The sequence below is a fragment of the Columba livia genome, chromosome 26, assembly GCF_036013475.1.
Source record: "Columba livia isolate bColLiv1 breed racing homer chromosome 26, bColLiv1.pat.W.v2, whole genome shotgun sequence".
Lineage (NCBI taxonomy): Eukaryota > Metazoa > Chordata > Aves > Columbiformes > Columbidae > Columba > Columba livia.
In genome coordinates this window covers 2,845,105-2,862,705 of record NC_088627.1, presented here as the reverse complement: position 1 = coordinate 2,862,705, position 17,601 = coordinate 2,845,105, and the positions used below count along the sequence as shown (strand labels likewise).

The following is a 17,601-nucleotide window of genomic DNA, read 5'->3' as shown; positions in this document are numbered from 1 at the left end:
GCAACGGCCCAGGCTCCGTTCTTTCCTGTCTCAGAAACCTCTTGGGGGAAAAATGGAAAATAACCCAAAGAAAAAACAAACCAAAAAAGCACAATGCAAAACAAAAACCAACCCCCAAACCCCCACTGACCGAACCCCAACCGATAGATTGCAGCACCTCAGGGACCTGCAGCACAGGGTTGTGGCTTCAGTGAGCTGGTGTCACTGCGGGGAGCATTTGTCATCATTCTTGGGTTTGTGGCTTCAGCCACCCATGGAAACAAACGCCTGCAGAGATCAAATTCCCCCAGTGTGAAAAGCAGCTCGTTTCAACAGCGGGGGAGTTTGGACCCCACCTCAGAGCAGAGCCAGGAGAGGTTTGTGCAAACATTGCACAACCCTTTTTCATTGTTCGTTGCACAACTCCTTCACTTTCGCCCTTCCCAACCTGGGGGCAGGCACCAGAGCACAAACAGCCAGCAGCGTGGTGCCCAGCGGCAAAACCTGTGCCACACGGCGAGCAGGTGATGGGAACAGCAGACACCAACCCCGGGGGCAGAACACAACCCAGGAAGCAAACCAGGGTTTGCTTGTGAAGGGAGTTGTAGGTGAAGTTCAGCGCATTGAATACTGGAAGCATTCAGGCTGGAACAGCTTCACTGAGAAATCAGCACATGCTGCAACAGTGGAAATTAGGACAAGTTACTGGAAAATAGCAGGATTTGTGGGAAAAAAGGCTGTGTGAGGCTGCAGTAGCTGCAGAGACAGACATTGAAACCCGGCCCCGTGCAGTGCAGCTACTGAGGAACGAAGAAACCTCTCTGAAGCCTTTTCAGAATCTGGACAATGCCGCCAAGGAGCCAAATCAAAGAGTGAAATACCTCAGATTATCCTGTACTCGATCGCTTGATTGCGAGAAGAGTGGAACAGCAGCACTGAGCAGCTTTTAAAGCAGCACCAACCGTCCCCCAACTGCTGCTGGGGTCCTCTCCCTCCTCCCTAAACCCCCCAGCAGGAGAACAGCGTTTCTCTAACTCATCCACACATTATGCTGAACAGATTGCTTACTCACTGCATACCCTTCTGGAGTAAAACAGAAGCCATTTATAAAAAACAATGTTTTATTTAAAAAATTCCATGTTCCTGGCTCCTCTTCAGTGCATTCAGACTCCATCTCCTCCTGCAAGTGCAAGGCACACGGTTAGCCAGAACATTAAAAACACCAGCAGAAATCACACAAAACACCACAAAAAGGGAACCAGCACACCACGGCAGGCCACGCACCTTGTCAAATGTTCTCTAAGATTGTCAACTCTCATGTCAGACTTGAGACAAATGAACAGCACTCCCATTTCCATCCGCTTCACAGATCTGAAACGGCTTTTGTGCTTTACTACCCCAAAAACAAGAGCAGCGGTGATACATCACAAGGATTTCACAGGAGTCCACCAACTGAATCTCACCAGCTTCACATCTCGCAGGTTCACACCTAAGCTGCTACTTACGGGAGTTACGGTACTTTGCACATCCCTCCTCACCCAAGATTTTAAATATCTGAAGTTCCCTCTTGTAGTTCAAAAGTGGCAAATTAGAGGGAAAAAGTCATTAATTCCAGCTCTGCAAGTTAGTTTATTTCCCTAAATCACCACCTGCTTGTGCTCTTGTATGTGCTTATTCATCTTGTAGGGTATTTAGAGAGCTCGATGTTAATTACTTCAGAAAAACGATCTTTTTAACAACTTTCAGCTGGATTAACATGTGAGAAGCAGCTGCTCTATTGTTCTCTTTTTTCCTTGCTGACAATCGCCCACCCTGTTCACTGGAGCCCGAATGCAGAAACAGTTATTTCTTGTTTGACCACCTATAGCATTCAGAGGACAGAGTGTATTTGATGCCACAGGGCTGAAAAGCCTCGAACAATGGTTATATCTTGGCTCTACAGAACAAAGATTCAGAAACTTTATATAAAATTGAGATGAATCAAGGGCAAATGTGAGGCAGGAACTACACAATCCACCACAGGATGATGGCTACTGAGCTCTTACAGCAGGACAAAGACACCAACTACTTACTTCTTCACTTGATTATCTTGGTCCCTCCACATATCACTGGGCATCGTGCTGGATGTGCTCATGCTCAGCTCCTGAACTGGAAAAATATTCAGAAGTTATAATCTTGGTGATTTTTAACATCTTTTGTATGAACTCTCATCCACAAAGGCATTTTTAACCGCTGCTGCCAAGATACCAAGCCCAGATGGAGGAATCTGGGCACTTAACCCCCCAGCAGGTATTAAGCTCTACCTTGCACATTCAATGTAGTCACTTGCACTAATTTCTCAATATTCACCAATTCAAAGGTTCTCAGGGACTGAACATCAAATGTCCAGAAGCCTTTATCATTTCACCCACTCAGACCAAGACTAGAAGTTGTGCTTACTTCCCATGGATGAGCACTCCGGCTTCATTCAGCTTTCATCTTCACCTAAAGGATAACAACTAAAGTTATTACAGTAACACACAGAAAACTCGACCATTTCAAAACTAACTTAAAAAATAAAGTTTTAAGATACATGGACTGATCAGTTATGAGGGGGAATTTACAAATTATTCCAAAATATTAAGTGGAAGAATAAGGGGCAGAAATAGACTAGCCTAACCACTCGTAAAGAGATGAAGGATTATGCAGGTAGTTGACTGAAGAACTGCACCTTGTCTGAGCACAAACCGTAAATCACCAGTCTGAGTACAATGAAGTTTGATTGCAGCCAGAGGTATACTATCCCTTATGTGAAGGCATTAACAATTTTGTCAGGTTACTTCAGCTATTTTACCCTAGTTTGCCTCCTGCAGTAATGCCCTTTCTTCCCCTTGGTGAGGGAGCGCGGTGTCCCCGACTCCCAGCAGCCCTCGGGTTCCATCGCCCTAGAAGTGCTTCAGCAGGCAAAGGCAGACACTAGAGATTAGCACTGTCAGTCGACTGCTTTGATTCTCAGCAACATTCTTCCCCGCTGAAAACCCACCCTTTGGCTCTACAGCTATGCTGAGGGCAAACTGCACTGGGCAGCAGCTGGGGATGGAGCCGTGCACACCTCTGGTTGGGAGGCAAATCACACCATGGTCACGATGTGATCTGACCAGGCAGGGAGAAGTTCAGGTTTAGTCTCAAACCCACCACCTGGGTTTTATCATGGCCCTATAGTATGCACGCTTTTGTTTTCTATGCCAGAGCAACAAACACTATGCATAAGGGATACTATATCTTTGTGCATCCTTTTAACACTAACACTCCAGATTCACTTCTAGCCACACTCCTCCCAACCCTCCCCAGTTAGCTTCTCAGTACTGGTGTTCAGAAGCAACATTGATAGAGATGGGGTATTCACAGACCACTGCGGGATTGCACAGCCAAGTCCTAACGTGTCAATCATTATCTAGCAGCAATGACAGAGGTGGGAGAAGGCCAATCCTCCCTTTTTTTTTTCTTTCCTTTTCCAGTAAGCAGCTATTTAAGAGCCCCACTAGCTGGTATGGAGAGGAAAAAATCTAAGGCTAATTAGCAGATTTCAAACTTGCTAGTAGTAGTGGAAGAAGCCACGTAATTCCCCAGAACGGCATACTTTTTGTGCATCCTTTCCAACATGCTTAGCCTCATTGAACAGAATGGAACGAAACACTGGCCTTCCTGATCATGTCACTGCAGCTGGCAATGATTAACAGAGACATGCAACCCCATTACTGCTCCAGTCCTAAAGCTACTCACAGGCCTCAGTGTTTAGCTCTGGGGAAAACTGCAAGCAAATTAACACTTTGTATGCTTAATGTGACAGTAAAGCCCCCATACACACTATGCTGTGCTCTCTCCTGACAGCACCAGTACCTGGATCGGAGGGCCTAGCAGGTACGCATATGTATTCTGACACCACACTTCTGAGCTTCTGATAAGCTTTTGAGAAAAAGTTATTTCACACACGGGTACGACCAAGATGAAACACAATGCAAGCACTTCAACGTCATTTCTGGTACCCACTGTTACACACTGACTTAGAGCAGACATGACTATTTGCTTTTCAGTTAGCTACCGCACCAAGTTTCATTACTGCAGTCAGAGCTGGTATGAGACCCATGGTTCAGTCACAAATTGCTTGCTCCAAGAATGTAAAAAACCTGCTAGTTCAAGTACGTAGAACGAGGCAGATGAGCCAATAACCCCTCCATGACATTCCTGCAGGTCAAGTATGCAGAACGCGCTGGAAAAACTAGTCAGATCTGAGCACTGGTTTAAGGATTAAGAATTCAGTGTTGCCACATGACAGTACACGTACCGCCATCAGTTTTGCTACTGAATTCTAGTCACAGGTTAGAGGAAGCCATCACAAAAAGCCAAACTGACTTTGTGACAGAGGTGTCACTGCTTGACTAGCTCGAGTTCAGCTACACTCACTGTGGTGTAACCCAAGACCTGTTACGATCTTAAGGTGCAGCTGCTACTTCCAGCTTTCAGCAGAAGGGGAGCAGAGAGCTGCAGCAAAGGGCAGGGCTGTCCAGCAGGTCCCCTGCTCACCAGCAAGAGTCTTGCCTGGAAGATAACACAAAAGGGTTCAAATGTGACAATAATATCAGAAATAAGTATGCAAAGCAGAACTTTGCAGAACAAGCGGGAAAACACATCACACCACCTCTGAAATAAACTGAACATCAGGCAAGAGCTAGATCATGTGCTTAAATAACAGACCTGGAAATTCAGGTTCAAGAGCTGATGCAAAAGAGCTGGAGATCAGCATGTCTGGATGTCTGGAAACATGAGCGTGTTAATCCTGAAACACTACATTCAGCATTTCTAGTAATGAAGAGTTTAGAATTACATCCCCAAGACCGATGAAAAACAAAATTGAGCATTACACTACCAAGATGACTCTACAAGGCAGAAATACAGAATCTCATCGCTGTCAATTAAAGGCAGAGGAATATATTATGCTTGTCAATCAAAGATTAAAATAGAGACAATGGAAATGTCCAATAAGCTCTAGGAAACTACTCACAGGGATATTCATTCAAGTACTCATTCATATAGCCTCAAAAATATTCCAAATCAGCCTCCGAGCTGACTATGAGCAAGTTTAGAGTGACTATCCCGTAGTGCACACAAGGCTAGAGCAGCGATTACTAACGCATTTCCTACTGAGCCAAGACTCTACAACGGGATGAGCTGCAGATGGGCCATTTTGTCGCTACAGAAAGTTTAAACAGTCATTTTCTAGGCACTGACAGCACCTAGTTGACTACTTTAAGAGAGTTTAAGATCACATTCCCTCTTCCCCCCAGAGCTTATCTAAGAATATCTTCATTACATCGGAACTAAGAAAAATCCACACAAGCCGAGTCATATGTACAAAGGAATCGGGTCTGAAAATACTTATCTAAGAATCACAGTAAGTTGCTTATTGACTCTGAACAAGACAAAGCTTAACCGAAAACCACGCAGCTTCGATGCAAGCTTAACATACAGGTATGACAAGTGCTGCACTGTAATTCCACAGTCAGAAGTGTGATGTCAGAATACCCACAGTATAAGATCACATAGAAAGTCACCAAGTTAGATTATATTGCTTGTTACCTACCTGTAGGCAGTCGGCAATGAGAATCTCGGAGCAAGCAGGAATACTACATCCGGGTCCTAATGTCCATTGCCATTTGTGGTACTACGTTCCTCACAGTTATGAACTGCAGAAATGCTGGCTAAGTGCAGTTATGTAGCAGGCCACTAGTTTTTAAGTGTAAATTGCAGTCTCAAACTCCAGCAAAAAAACTTGCTGCCACAGTAAAGGGTTGCCAAGGAGAAGCCAAGATTTTTCTACCACAAAAATACCACAAAATCTCAAAAGCGGTTTCAGTTTCTCATCAGCTGTACACATGATTAGTGTAATGTGTCTACACCAGATTATTCTGTATTCATTTCTGTTAAAGCATGAAGATACACGTATACCAATACCAGTTTCTGCTTGCTGCAGGTTTGAGAGATTAAAGTGTCAAAATGTGCTCAATTTTGATAAAGCAAGCTAAATTGCAACAGCCAATGTCCTCCAGTCCAGTATAAAAATGTGTTATGTGATGCAGACCCCATCCAAAAACAGGTCTGACCAACACAGCACTTTTCTAAATGGTTTTTAAGATTCGATAGATAAATCTGATTTTATGAAAGAAGTCCAAAACCTCATAGGAACAGATCAAAGAAACTTTCTCACCTCCCACATTTAACAACTTTATCAGATTTTCAAGTTGACATGTTTGTCAGCTTTGAAGACAGCAGCTTTAAAAGGTCTTGAAAACAAGTTGGCTAGTTAATTGTATGCTTGTTTAATACACGCAAATCGAAGCAGAACTTGTTTTAGAAATTCTGCTTATGCAGCCACAACAAAGCTAGATTTAACTGACTTTCAGATGTTTTGAAAACTGCCAAATCTTTGTAATTACTCAGCATGGTTTTGCAGCTCAGTATTTTTAAGGCCTAGCAACGGTAGCTTACGTACAAAACAGGGGTACCAAAGACAAGCTCTGTAAGGTACAAGGACATCAGCATCCTTCACTCTTCCAAGTTACAGAACTACAAAAGAACATACTTTAGGATATGCACCAGCATCTCTTTAATAAAGAATGACATGTAATCTGAAAAATAAACTGAAAAAATTAATTTAATGTTTATGTTCAGAATTCCCCATCTCAGACACCTTCACGTTTGCGGGTGTCCCATGAACACCCTCCAGAAACCATATGCATTATTTAGTACTACTTCAATGAGGCAAATTGCATCGGTACTGCTGATTTTTAAGCTAAGTATCCAAGTACTCCCAAATATTTGGTCCGCAGTTTAGGAACCGCCAATTTGGAATTTCCTGCAGAGCAATTTTTTGCTGTAGCATGTTATCAACCCCCAAACTTTTATGGGAAAATAAGAAGCATTCACCAAACAAGCTGAATCGCTATTTAGTGAGCTTGATATTCAGTGTTACCTGGTATCAGCATTTCACAATACGCTATTTTTCCATTCAAGAAGTAACAGCACTTGGAGTACTTCAAGAGGGATCATCTGCGCTCTAAAATACTGCAATCTGACACTGAAGTTTTAACCGGAGAGAAAATTTAGCGTAGAATTTAGAATTAGCCAATGCTTAGCACAAGGAATGGAAACATCTTTGGAAGATTAAAGCTGCTCACAGAATGCTCAGTTGTTGGGGAATCATGTGAAGGTACAGGCAAACTAGTTTACCTACACTGTGTGCCAAGCAGGCTGATGAATCCTGCCTTAACACCAAGGTATTTTTACACTGGGAAGTCATGTTCCCAGCTTAGCTGGTATGATGTAGTAATAAGCAAAGCAACTACCTTATCACGGAGTCCAGAATGCTTTGAAATTCTTCTGGGGCTTAATAAAAGGAACAGCAAGCTAACAAATTAATCAAATCTTCTACAAAAGAACCTTAAAGGGAGTTTATTTGCACTGCGTAGTATTAACTATTAAACTCCAGATTCAGATACTACTTTTGATGCATTATCTCCAAACATCAATGATAAAAAAACATCATGCAAGCAAGCTAATTTCTGTATTTTACATACAGGTTTTTACGATTTGCCCACCAGCTACACGATTCAAGAATAGTTCCTGCAGTCTCCATTGTACAAATAAATGTATTCTGAGCTATGCAAATTAGTCCACTCAATTAGCATGAGGACATAAGCAAGTTAACCTTAATCACTCACGTAACACTTCTGGCCTTTTTGCCAAGCAATTTCAGGTAAGTATACAATACGGAGCAAGGCCAGATCCTGTAATCTCAGCTGAAGAGCATGTAAAAATCACATTAACAATCCTTTAGTTAGGAAGTCAGCCAATACAAGTCAATCTAAGAATTTATTTTAAAATAACCATTGCTAGTCTTCTGCTTAAAGTCTTTAAAAGATTCCAAGCAGTAACCGCCAAGGTGGCAAGTGCTACCATCCCACCACCCATTATCCGTAGCTAAAATATGCAATTTGTTACATACTGCACTGCTTGCAGCGTAGCTTCAGTTATTGCGTCTTACAGCACTTGCAAGATTTCCATTTGCTTCCTTATTGCAGCACAATTAATGCTCAAAAAACCTGCACCTACTGTAAAGTCAGGCTACTATTTGACCCAATCTTTAGCTAGAGGCATTACGGGAAGAGATCTCGCTCTTCAGTTCCACACCCTGGTCGAGATCGACCTCTATTCAAGACTCTTGCTTTACTGCGGAAGGTGTGGTTTTTAGCCTCGTATGTTTAACCACGAATGGCAAGAAGAGTTACTACATTTAGTTTTCTATTTATTTGAAGCACAGTAAAAAAAAGTCGGTACACTTTGGGAATTCAGTGGCACAAGGTACACTGCCATCAAGTTAGGGACGTTATACATCAAAAAAACAGCTAAATTTGTTTTGAAACACTGCATTACATAATTAAATTGTACTCGCCCAAACAGACCACTTACAAATATTAGGTCAGTAAGTTTCTAACATCCATAAAAACGTAGCTTTCTTACTAAAATGCAAGAATTAAGAAGTTGGTGTCTAAACAAGACAGACAAAAACAAACTGGAATGAAACTACAGGTCACATCTAAAATCGGGGCTTTTTGTTTGGGCCTTCATATTCTTCTCTCCCTCTACCATATCCTGTTGGTGTTCCAGGCCCCATTCCTCTAGGACCCTGGCCACCCACGGGCCCCGCACCTCCCTGCCCAAAGCGTTCAGGACGCTATTGGAACAGAATTAAACAGTTCATTATAGGTAGTTGATGTCCATGTGTGTTAAGTATATATTTTTAGAAGGTTCCGCAGTCAAGGTTCGTCGATACAATCACCATTGAGCCGATCCACAGGTACCGGGAACATAGAAAGGAAAAAAGGGTAATTTAAAAATTAGTTTATTGTAATACATGCCTTGAGGTATGTTCCCACTTGATGCATTCTCATACATCTGTTACAAAGAACAGATCCTCCCTGCAGTGCTAGAAAAGTAAGCATTAGTGCAGATGTGAATGAACAACTTTTCCAAATGAGCTCTAGCAACTTTCAACCAAGTTAATGCAAACAGCTTGCAAACTTCTCTCACCTTTAGTGCAGTAAAAGCTTAGATTACATCACTGTCATTTCCAAATCAGCCTAGCCAGAGCACAAACCTTCAGTTCACTGAGGTATGAGCTGACATTCATAAAATGTCGTTGTAAACAGAATGCCTACTCACCAGTTAATGGCATGTGCTGCAATAGAGACCATGTGCTTTTCGAGATGGGGTTAACACTACGGTCTGCTGACTAAACTGCAGAGGCCTTAGGCAGTAACCAAACCTGAGTGTGAGCACTACTGGATTGCAAGAAGAAAAAAAAAAAGTGAAAAAGCTAGCGACCAGTGATTTACCTAACCAACGCAACTGCTCCATGAAAAGACTTGCATTTGTTAAAATCCCACGTACTCCGGAACTGCTGCTGTATAATATGCAAACCGTGTTCAAAGAGCTGCAATTTATTCACTGTTTCAAGTTAGAACTATGCACAAAGGGTGTTGTGCATCCAGCCAATATCTCCCTTCCCACCCCACCTTCACCACAAGCTCTTGGACAATTCACAGCTTCACAGAGTTGAAAGGTTTCACACCAAGATGTAAACGCTAAATTACCCTGCAATAAAGCAGAGACTTCAGGTATTTTCACTAGTACCTCTAGTTGCGCTTACTTCATTCGGCTACTCTATTGGTAGGTGTGATCAGCATTCAGTCTACAGGACTGACAAATTATAAAGTCAAAGATAGCTTTAAACTTTCATTTCAACCACGTTTTCCACTACCAAGTACCAGGACAATGGTAGGTTGTTACAAAAGGTATCTGCAACTGAAAACGCACACTTCCAGTTCTTGACTTCTGAATGTTAGTCTCAATCCTTCCAAGAAAGGAATTTCAGAAAGATTATCTAGCTTCTTTCTGCCTAATTCATGGCAGCTTAAGCTCAGCTCCAATTCTGTTTAAAAGATATCAGGCAGTAGTAACTGTGACAGCACTGTGTGGCAGAGATCCCCATCCTAAGAAACTCGAGGCATTTAAACCATCTTACTGTCACACCTTTTGACCACATCATGTTTTCAAGTATTACCCAAGTTCGGCATGCACTTGTACCATGAATTTCAGGAGAAAAACGTACACAGCATTCACCACAGAGTGCCTAACTCTTTACGGGAAACTTAGGAACTGCTTAAGTATCAGTAGATTCTATAGATACATTAAGGCCAACGGCACTGTCTACTGAATCAATGATGCTCTGCAAAGTTATCATTCCAAAGATATGGTTCCCAAAAAAACAAAGGATACTTGACAAGCTACTATGGTAGCTCACCACATTAAGCCAGAGGCCTAAACCCACCCAAAAATCATTTAGTTCAGCTTGTGCTACAGAGCGTACACCCTTTCAGGAGGGTGAAAGCATCATATCACCACCTAAGCCAGCACAGATTTCCATCCTACCCATTAAGCGTTTATTTAATCTCTATCCGTATTGCTTCAGTGTGATAACACCAAGCAGGCTCAAAGCCCATTCACACATATGGTGTGCCAAAAATAGTGCAGTTTGGAAACATACCTCAGAACATGAGATATGCTGTAGTTTTAACCAACTCTACCTATACGTCATGCCCAACACGGGGAACAAGAACGGGCTGTCATTCCTCTGTGAGAAAGGAGCCACAACATGGCTACAGTCAAGGATCGCTGGAACATGCCTAATGCTAAAAAACAGCATTTCTGCTCTTCTATGGCAAACATCAGCATACAGAATAAGTGATATGCTGTTTACCGTTGATTACTTAAGTTAATCTGCTGCTTAAATAGACATGAGCGCAGATTTTTGGATTAACAGCATACCCATACCAACATGCATCCATCCTAACTAGGCTTGGAAGGGCCAAAATAAATGTGGTGTTACACAATGGGAGGTAGAATAAAAATCTCTCGTCCATAAATCCAGAATGTCAATTTACCAAAAAGCTAATACATTATATATTTTCATTATAAAATTTGTCAGATTCTCTAGAATTTATGAATCCTTCCAAGCCTAACAGTGATGCAGGAATTCTAAAGTCCAATAAAGTCAGAGTTAATTGCAAATATGCTTAACAGCACATTTGAATTCACTTACAAACACCTTCCGACTGTGTAAGCTACCATAACGGTTAAGAACTAAACTAGTACTACATACTGCCAGACTAGTCTTCATGTTAGACACCTGACAAGAGAAGTCAGCAGTTAACAGTGCAATGGACACAACCATCTGAACACTGGTAGAGAACTCAATTCCCAGCCACATTTCCCTTCTGCTAAAGTAAAGCCACCACAGGATACGTTACCATGTCACTTCCCATCATAGAACCACTCATGGCTGCTTGGCCAACTCCTGGATTAGCTTCATAACCTATGCCGCCTCCACCTCCGAGAGGTGGAAACTTCTGGGCTGCAGAAGCATAAGGATCTAAGAAAGAGAAATATATCATCATATTCTGACAATTTTTAAGTTAACCGCATAAAGTAATTACTTAAAAATTCTTTACCTCCCATGTTCATTGTGGTGGCACCACCCATTCTCATGTCTCTCTCCCTCTGCATAGAAGAAACAATTTTTAGCACAGATTATCAACTACTGAAATCTACCTTTCAGGAGCTAAAGCGCACATACAGCCAACTACTCCCATTTCACCTACACAAACACATAGTATTATCTAACCTAAAGGAAGCAAAACGCATCAATCTTGAAAATACTTCAAAAAATTTCTGAACAGCATAATGTATCCAAAAACCATCATGAATTCACTTACTGGATCCATGTAACCCATTCTACTGTAATTCTCTTCCCGCTGTCTTCTCATTTGTTCTTCCATCTCCCGCTGACGAATCATCATTTCCTCTTCCCGCCTGCGCCGTTCCTCCTCCTGCCTGATCATCCCAAAGCAGACAGTTAAACCCCAGCAAGGCAACGTCTTCGACTCTAAGCAACATCACTCGCGTGAGCAATTTAAAAGGCACAAACGATTCCGCTCAAGCAAAAAAAAGATACTCTATGATGCTCAAATGCTTGAGGTAAAACTTACATGCAGCTCATTTTCTCACAGACAAAGTGAAGCAGGAAGGATGTTTCTTGAAAAATAAAAAACTTACATATTAAAGTCACTAAGAAAAAAAGAAAAGTAATATTAAAAAAATCCCATGAAAGCCAAACCAACCTCAGTTGAATTTCCTTGCGTTTCTGCATTTCTTGATTATGGAGTTCTTCCATCCGCCTCAGTTCTTCCTGACGCCTCATAAGGTCTGCAGAAATTAAACCCGTCAGCAGCTTTTCACATATTCATGTCAGATTTCAACTCAGATTTGAATTAGATCAGACTCATCCACACTATGGCAGACAGCTTCCTTCCCAGTGTCACTATTCTTAACACTACTCCATTTAAATAAAAATTGAAAAACTACCAGTTGCTCTTTTTTAAGCCTGAAATTCTCAGATTAGCAATAGGAAACATGAATTTATTCATGAAACCATTAGACAGCCATACATTTAAGCTCGTATTTAAAGCAAAAAGATGGTATAGAACTCAGAACCAGTTACCTTGACGCAAGAGGTTTGCCTGATGCTCGTGATAAGCATCTTCCATCTCACTTTCGAGTTTATCTTTGGCATCTTTCATGTTTTTTGCCACTTGCTCTCGCTGCTGTTTTTCCATTTCATCTAAAGATTTCCACCTCTGGGAATATTCAAATTCAAAACTGCCAGGCTGAGCAAAACGGGGAGGAGTCTCTCTTTCCCTGCAGAAAGGAAGGTGCTAATTCAGACCAGGGAAACCTGCAAACTGACGGTCAGTACAAAATTGCAAGCAGAACAGAATTCTTAGGGAACAAAGGAGCACTGAAAATACTACCTCACAACTCTTAAGTCACAAACAGTCCAGCATCTCATAGACCCAGGTTCCAGTATAAATTGGGGAATGACCGATCAGAGAGCCGTGTAGGGGAAAGGGACCTGGGGGTCCTGGGGACAGCAGGGTGACCATGAGCCAGCACTGGGCCCTTGTGGCCAGGAAGCCAATGGTACCTGGGGTGGGTTAGAAGGGGGTGGTCAGTAGGTCAGAGAGGTTCTCCTGCCCCTCTGCTCTGCCCTGGGGAGACCACACCTGGAATATTGTGTCCAGTTGTGGCCCCTCAGCTCCAGCAGGACAGGGAACTGCTGCAGAGAGTCCAGCGCAGCCACCAAGATGCTGAAGGGAGTGGAGCATCTCCCGTGTGAGGAAAGGCTGAGGGAGCTGGGGCTCTGGAGCTGGACAAGAGGACACTGAGGGGGGACTCATTCATCTTTACAGATATCTAAAGGGGGAGTGTCAGGAGGATGGAGCCAGGCTCTTCTGGTGACAACCAGTGACAGGACAAGGGGTAATGGGTGCAAACTGGAACACAGGAGGTTCCACTTAAATTTGAGAAGAAACTTCTCATAAGGGTGACAGAACACTGGCCCAGGGAGGTTGTGGAGTCTCCTTCTGCGCAGACATTCCAACCCGCCTGGACACCTTCCTGTGTAACCTCATCTGGGTGTTCCTGCTCCATGGGGGGATTGCACTGGATGAGCTTTCCAGGGCCCTTCAACCCCTGACATTCTGGGATTCATGGGCAATTAGTTTTTATTAATCACAGGATGAGTTAAAATTTTACTTATTTTTATGATATGAAATGAGAAATTAAGTTTGTAAATCCCCTACGAGATCATCGTGAGACGTACAGTTCTCAACAACAGGATGAGCAAACAGCTGAACAATGATTTTCAAGAGTTTCTACACATACCAAAACACATCTGTTACTGGGCTGCCATTTAGACTTTACTGTTTGGGACACAATACAGCAAATTGCTTGCGTAGTACTTAGTGAATATACTGAACAAATCGGTATGTTACATTATCTAAAAATAAATTACTTCCAAAAATGAAAGTACTACTCAAAATTCAAAGCCTGTTTCTGAAAAATCACTCCATCTCCTTCAGAGTCTGGGATAATACTACATATATCATTTATATACTCTTTATACCAAAAAGAACAGTGCCTACTTTTGATACATTGGATTCTTCTGAGCAAGTTTTTCTGGAAGACCATCTTCATCATCCAGTTGCTCCAATGGTTCCACAATAACTGGCCTAGGAGTGCTGAACAAGAAAAATACCCATTTTACTTTTCCATGATAGCCTCTATTCTGAAAAACTAGAAGCTGACAATTTTATTCAGCTTAAAACTAAAACTCCTGAGCAGCAAAATACTTACGTTGTCAACAAAAACACTCCTTCAGTACACCGTTCAAATGCTTTTCTTGCAGCTGGCTTTGATGCAAATTCAACAATGCCTTTCCCCGTTGATCTACCTCGATCATCTACAATCACAACAGCTCTTTCCACCGGACCGAACTGGGAAAAAGCTTCTTCCAGCAACTCGTTGGACACATAGGGCGAAAGGTTCCGCACTGACAGCGCAGCAGCGTGTGTGGCAAAGCGAACACGGAGCTGTCGACCCCTCATGGGGGTATCATCCAGTTCTGCCTTTGCAATTTCTGCAAGAGCTCTAGATTCCTGAGGAAAGTTCAAGATCCAGTTTTAGCAAACTAAGTTGCAAATTACTGTTTTGTGAGAATTAAAGGGATGGACGTACAGTATGGAAGCCTACCAATTTAATGAATCCAAAGCCTTTGCCCTTGTTGATAAAAACCTCTCCTGGCTCCCCATATTTGGCGAACAGTCTTTTAAAGTCCTCGTCTGTTATATCAGCAGGCAAATTCCCAACAAACAAGCGGCAACGCTGCGTATAAGTCTTCTCCCCAGGCCGCCTCAGAAGAGAGAGGTTCGCTTTAAATCCCTACAAAGAAGCAGAGCAGTCCGGGCCATCACTGTGTGCAGCTGCACGGCCGAGCTGCGGCCTCCACCCGCCGGGAAGCCCCGAGGAACCTCCAGAGCTCCACACACAAGCACAAACCTCGGGCTGTGGCCCAGGGAACACACAGCCGGCCCTGATCGCCGCCCCCGACCCGGGCCCCACGTCCTCCCGCGCTCCCTGGGGTGGGTTAGAAGGGGGTGGTCAGTAGGTCAGAGAGGTTCTCCTGCCCCTCTGCTCTGCCCTGGGGAGACCACACCTGCAATATTGTGTCCAGTTGTGGCCCCTCAGTTCCAGCAGGACAGGGAACTGCTGGAGAGAGTCCAGCGCAGCCACCAAGATGCTGGAGGGAGTGGAGCATCTCCCGTGTGAGGAAAGGCTGAGGGAGCTGGGGCTCTGGAGCTGGACAAGAGGAGACTGAGGGGGGACTCATTGCTGGGGATCAATATGGAAAGGGGGAGTGTCAGGAGGATGGAGCCAGGCTCTTCTGGTGACAACCAGTGACAGGACAAGGGGCAATGGGTGCAAACTGGAACACAAAAGGTTCTGCTTAAAGATGAGGAGAAACTTCTCAGTGAGGGTGGCAGAGCCTGGCCCAGGCTGCCCAGGGGGTTGTGGAGTCTCCTTCTGTGCAGACATTCCAACCCGCCTGGACACCTTCCTGTGTAACCTCATCTGGGTGTTCCTGCTCCATGGGGGGATTGCACTGCATGAGCTTTCCAGGGCCCTTCAACCCCTGACACACTGTGATCCTCCCCTCAAGATGGCGCCGAGGGCGCGCGGAGCTGCGCGCGCGGCCGCAGCCGCCGCCATCTTGTGTGGCGGGGAGCGGGGGGAGCGCCGTGACTCACCTCGTCCGAGAGCTTCTCGCCGCCCACCAAGCCCTGCTGCGAGGAGAGGCTCTGCTGGCCCTGGTGCTGCTGCCCGCGGCCCCGCGGCTCTCCGCCCGGCCCGCCGCGGTGCCCCGGCCCGCCCTTGTGCGGCCCTCCGGGCCCCTGCTGGGGCCCACCCGGTCCCTTGGGCCCGCCGCTGGGCGACTGTCCTTGTCCTTTCTTAGGGCCGCCGGCCGGCGTGGGGCTGGGGCTCGGTTTGGGCTGCGGCTGCCCACCCGGACCGGAAGGAGTCGAGGAAGGCGTCGACACCGGGGCCTGCTGCTGCTGCGGCGGCTGCCCCGCGGGCAGTGCGGAGGACGGAGGCGCTCCGGGGCCCGCCTGGCTGCCGGCGGCCCCCGCCGTGGTGGAGGCAGCTGAAGAGGACGAGGAAGGCGGAGCAGATGTCGACGCGGGCGGCTTCGGAGGCTCGGGCTTCGGGCCTCCGCCCGGCGGGCCGCCCGGGCCCTGCGGGCCGCCTCCCATAGGGCCGCGGTTCTGGCCCATGCCCATGCCGGGCGGCGGAGAGCGAAAATCGTGGTTGGGGCCGCCGCGGCCACCGCCACCGCCGCGCCGGTGGAAGCCGCCTCCGCCGCCGCCACGACTACGGAACCGATCCCGCGACATGGTGATGGCAGAGGGAGGAGAAGAGATGCTCCGGCCGCGGCTGCTGCTGCTCACAGCCCGCTGCTCAAAATGGCGGCGAGCTGGGCGGCCTCGCCGCCGCCTTTGTCCGCCCCTAATATAGTTTCCCCGCCCCCGGAAACCACCCCTCCTCCCCGCCAGCCAACCACCGGCCTCAGCGGCGATTACCGATGGGCGGAGCCACCAATAGCACGTTCCTATTCCGCCAACTCTTTGATCTCATTGGCAAGGAACCTGCACTCTGCCGATTGGCTCATTTGACCGCCGACGTAGCACGGGAGTGATCCGTTAACCTCCAGTGTGCTGATTGGGCAGTTTGATCTGTGGGAGGTAAAGTCACGTGGGACGCTTGGCTTGTGATTGGCTGCCTGCGAAGTCACTCAGAGGGGAGCCCGCCAGGCGGGCTGGGGCAGCGGCAGTCACGCGTTGCGCGGCTTCGGGTACCGGTCCCGTTACCGGGCCGGGCCGGCTCCGATGGGAACAGAGAGGGAAGGGAGCTGCGGGGCCTTACGGCAACCCCGGCTGAGCAGCCACAGGCTTCATCTAGAAAAATCTCAAATATATTTTCAAGTAAATATACTTGGTTACTTCAACGCGGGCGGCAGCCTTCGCTTCTACTTTGAAAGCAAAGTAGATATAAATATTTCTTCATTCAAGGGTGGTAGTGCAAACCCAGCTCCAAAGTGGGAGGTCATTTTCACTCCATTTAATTTCAAAAGACAGAGGGAAACACCAAAAATGAACCCAGGGTGTACAAACCGCCCCAAGATGGGACACGGCTCTGCGCTGCCTGCTTTGCCGGGAAGAAGGTGGATGTCAAAAGTGTAAAATAATGCGCTCCCAGCAGAAAAATAAGGCAGCTGTAAAAACTCATAGCGGTTCTGGTCGCTATATTCCATGTTTTAATACATAAATCAGGCCAAAAGTACTTTAGTGTCACTGGTTTCAGTGGTGTTGTGCTGCAGACGTGCTCACCACAGAACGTGACGTGTTTAGTTCATGAGAGTTTCAGTCCATCAATCCATCCACTCCCAAACTCCCACTGATGTTTCACACTCAGTTTCGGGTCTGAAGAACCAACCACCAAGTGAAACCCACCTGAAATCCACAGGTTTGCTTTATTTACACACAAACTGCAACTGTTGCATTGTTGTGACGA

At 45.5% G+C, this 17,601-nt stretch overlaps 1 protein-coding gene across 4 annotated transcripts; it reads right to left on the bottom strand.

Moving 5' to 3' along the window:
• Nucleotides 1-1,082: 1,082 nt before the first annotated feature.
• Nucleotides 1,083-16,525, bottom strand: SFPQ (splicing factor proline and glutamine rich). 4 transcript variants are annotated; one of them, XR_010468150.1, is made up of 12 exons: nucleotides 15,780-16,525; nucleotides 14,725-14,913; nucleotides 14,329-14,630; nucleotides 14,118-14,213; nucleotides 12,635-12,831; nucleotides 12,255-12,339; nucleotides 11,850-11,967; nucleotides 11,586-11,634; nucleotides 11,385-11,506; nucleotides 2,419-2,463; nucleotides 2,052-2,127; nucleotides 1,083-1,545 (listed from the first exon to the last, which is right to left on the bottom strand). XR_010468150.1 is itself a non-coding variant. In XM_065041624.1 (11 exons), exons 1-10 carry the CDS (start codon nucleotides 16,422-16,424, stop codon nucleotides 2,443-2,445), a joined length of 1,824 nt encoding a protein of 607 aa, XP_064897696.1. In that variant the 5' UTR covers nucleotides 16,425-16,525; the 3' UTR covers nucleotides 1,083-2,127; nucleotides 2,419-2,442. The 4 variants fall into 4 exon arrangements, 2 of the variants coding, with proteins under 2 accessions (XP_064897696.1, XP_064897695.1); XR_010468149.1 differs by having other exon boundaries at nucleotides 1,083-1,159; XM_065041624.1 differs by having other exon boundaries at nucleotides 1,083-2,127.
• Nucleotides 16,526-17,601: the final 1,076 nt, after the last annotated feature.

Excerpts from the sequence above, each read along its gene's own strand:
- SFPQ (XM_065041623.1), bottom strand. The coding sequence starts at position 16,424 with ATGTCGCGGGATCGGTTCCGTAGTCGTGGCGGCGGCGGAGGCGGCTTC. Across the intron at positions 14,914-15,779 it reads GCGAGAAGCTCTCGGACGAG|GGATTTAAAGCGAACCTCTC; the intron begins GTGAGTCACGGC and ends GCTTCTTTGTAG. Across the intron at positions 8,750-11,384 it reads CTATGATGGGAAGTGACATG|CGTCCTGAACGCTTTGGGCA; the intron begins GTAACGTATCCT and ends CTGTTCCAATAG.